Here is a 3520-nt window from a genome sequence, read left to right as displayed (position 1 = left end):
ACAACAGGTAGCTGGAATGTCATGTTTGAGTGATGATGTATGCTACATTTGAAATCTGATAGAAAAATCATACATTTATGGTATGGGATTCCCCTCTGTATGCTGTGATTACCATAAATGAATAAAGGCAACTGGCTTGGCCTGATAGGGTAGAACAGAGCTAGGCGGGGGAGACAGAACTGAATGCTTGGGAGAAAAGAGGGCAGAGTGAAAGAGAAGCCATGTAGCTGGAGCCAGACGAATCTTTCGCCAATAAGGCACAGCCATGTGACAATACACAGATTAATAGAAATGGCTTAAATTATATAAGAGTTAGTCAATAAGAAGTTAGAGCTAATGGGCCAAGCAGTGATTTGATTAATACAGTTTCTGTGTGATTATTTCAGGGAGAAGCAGCCGGGAACAAACAAGCACCTTCCTTGCTACACTTTTAGTCTCTTTGGTCCAATTTGATTTTTGTTATTGTTGTTAATTTATTGAGCCTTTATGAAGGCTTATTGACAAATACCACATTTGCACGTTTTATTATGACATTTACACACATCCACAAACGTGACTTTCATTATACTCTCCGATGGTTTACCTCTGTATCACTCTCCAACCTCCATTGCTTACACATGGCTAAGAGTCTCCCATTGGGTCTGTAAGTTTCTCTACCAGATTCCACATGTGAGCACATATATGGTGTTTACCTGTGTGAGACTGCCTTATTTCACATAACATGATGACCTGCAGTTCTGTTCATTTCCTGGCAAATAATAGAAATGGTGACAGAAAATATATTTCTCTGAGAATGTGGTCAACACTGGAGCACGTATAGTAGCAACTGTCCCTTCGTGTTCTGCAGCTCTTCACAGGGACCGAGTTCCTAAACTGCTTCAGAAATTTGCTAGTGACAGAGGACTGGACTCAGAGACAAAACCCAAGTGGAGAATCTACTTTTGGGGAAAATTGTTTTTATTCTTTTCTTTTACGTGTACAAGTGTTTTACCTGCATGTATGTTTGTGTGGTATGTGCATGTCTGGTGCCCACAGAGGCCAGAAGAAGGTATCAGATTCTCTAAAATTGGAGTTAAAAACATTAGTGAGCCCCCAAGTGAATGCAAGGAATCAAACTCGGGTCCTCTAGAAGAGCCACTAGTGCTCTTAACTGCTGAGCCAACTCAACAGCCTCTTTACTGAGAATTTAAAGATAAATACCCTGGGAGAGAGTTGCATACAATCGAAATTCTAAAGATATTTAAATACTCATGTTACTGTCTCTGTTTTACACAGTCTTTTTGTGAAAGATCAGACCTTTCAAACAGGAATTTTTAAATACTCAAGATGAGCTACTGAATAAAATCTCTACGACATGCAAATTTGCGTTTCCGCTTATTAACAGATCCTGCCACTTAATATAACAGCACACAGAAGATTTTTGCATTAAGAACACCTGCTTCAACACCTTCTGTCCTCTGATGTTCTCAAGACTACCTGGAATGTAGTTCCAGGAGGCACCAAGTCTGGACCTGAGAAACAAAGGAGTTTGACATTTCTCCCACCTTCTCTCCTCCTGAAGTGTCAATCACTATATTTCCCCACAAACATCAGGATGTAATTAGTCATAATTGAACCCACTTAGATTTCAGTGAAGGCCTGACAAGCCTAATAATATCTAAAACATCACTGAGGTGATGTCTCCAAGCAACGCCATCTTGCGGGGGTTCCTCGTATCCCAGCTCTGTGTGGGTGTCATAGGGAACTCACTGATCTTCATGCTGTATGTGTACAGCTTCTTAGTCAGATCCCACTTTAGCAGACCTATCGATCACATTTTCATGCACCTGGTGCTTGTCAACATGTTGACAGTCATATTTGCTATGATATCATATATCATGTCATCCTTTGGAGTCAGACACTTTCTGGATGATGCCGGCTGTAAGGCAGTTTTATATGTGTTCAGAGTCACCCGGGGTTTGTCCATCTGCACTACCTCCATTCTAAGCACGTTCCAAACCATCACCATCATTCCCAGTAACTCTAAGTGGGCATGGATTAAGCCTAAACTCTCTACATGGACTTGTTGCTCCTTCCTGTTTGCCTGGCTCATCAACCTGCTCATATATGTGCACGTCATTGAGACTGTGGTAGCTAAAATCAATTACACTGATGTTGGTGATGGATATTATCATGTTTACTGTAAAATAGGACTAACCGATCTCCGCAATAAAGAATTATTCCTGGGTGTTATCCTAACAGGAGACGTTCTCTTTATGACCATCATGATGTTGACCAGTTTCTATATGGTGACTCTCCTTTACAAACATCGCAAGGGAGCCCGGCATCTCCGTAGCCAAAGCCTCTCCTGCAAGACAGCTCCTGAGCACAGAGCCACTCACAGCATCTTGCTGCTGGTGAGCTGTTTTGTGATCTTTTATTTGTTAAACAACTTCATCACCCTTTATGGGTTTTATACACATGAAAGAATACCAACATTGGGGGTAATCGTTGTAATTGTGTCGTCATTCTACCCCACTGTCTGCCCATTTTTACTACTGAGCAATAATAAAATAATTTCCCAGTTTATTTCTTCTTTATCAATACTGAGAATTACTTGTTTTCAAAGAGCATTTGGTGGATGATATGAAGGCCAGATGTCCTCCTCAACAAACAAATCTCTCTAATGATGTATGTGATAAGGTGAAAGCTGTGTGGCTCTTGAATCCTTGATATGGTCCATGTTAGAATTCACAAAAGTTGTACATTTACCAATTTTAAATTTTTAATATTATGTCTCAATAAAAAGTATGTCCATAACATTTCAATAATTACATATTTATTGTCCATTTAATATAATACTTTGGAGTTTTGAAAAAAAGGTGGTCATGGGGGCTGGAGAGATGGCTCAGAGGTTAAGAGCATTGCCTGCTCTTCCAAAGGTCCTGAGTTCAATTCCCAGCAAATACATGGTGGCTCATAACCATCTGTAGTGAGGTCTGGTGCTCTCTTCTGGCCTGCAGGCATACACACAGAAAGAATGTTGTATACATAATAAATAAATACTTAAAAAAAGAAAAAAAGGTGGTCATGTTAAACTTTATGTGACACCCACATACATTTTACACATGATCCTACACACATACAAAGGCAGACAGGCAGACAGACAGACAGAGAGATAGACGTTTCAACATGTGGTTTTTTATTTTGATATTTTGACCAGGCTAAGCTCAGTAAATCTGGCTGAAGAAAGGGAGAGAGAATTGTAGGAACCAGAGGCGTCAAGGACATTACAAGAAAGCCTACAAAATCAATTAACCTGGGCTCGTGACGCTTGCAGAGTTTGAATCAACAACCAGGGACCTGCTTAGACTGATGTAGGCCATCTGCATGTCTCTGACACTGTGTAGCTTGGTCTTCTCATGGAATTCCTAACAGGGAGAGCAGGGGCTGTCTCTGACTCTTTTGCTGACTTTTGGGACCTTATTTCTCATACTGGGTTGCCTTACACAGTTTTAATACACAGGGAGGTGCTTAGTCT

The 3520-nt window shown here is 40.6% G+C and overlaps 1 protein-coding gene across 1 annotated transcript; it reads left to right on the top strand.

Moving 5' to 3' along the window:
* The first annotated feature begins 1676 nt into the window (after positions 1–1676).
* On the top strand, positions 1677–2624 carry LOC121449900 (vomeronasal type-1 receptor 4-like). The gene has a single exon (XM_041654562.1). The coding sequence runs from the start codon at positions 1677–1679 to the stop codon at positions 2622–2624; it is 948 nt and encodes a 315-aa protein (XP_041510496.1).
* Positions 2625–3520: the final 896 nt, after the last annotated feature.

Source organism: Microtus oregoni, unplaced genomic scaffold (assembly GCF_018167655.1).
Source record: "Microtus oregoni isolate MIOR12 unplaced genomic scaffold, Mior012 000006F_ref0000085, whole genome shotgun sequence".
Taxonomy (NCBI): domain Eukaryota; kingdom Metazoa; phylum Chordata; class Mammalia; order Rodentia; family Cricetidae; genus Microtus; species Microtus oregoni.
Note: the sequence above shows the minus strand (reverse complement) of the source record. Positions and strands in the feature narration are given on the sequence as shown.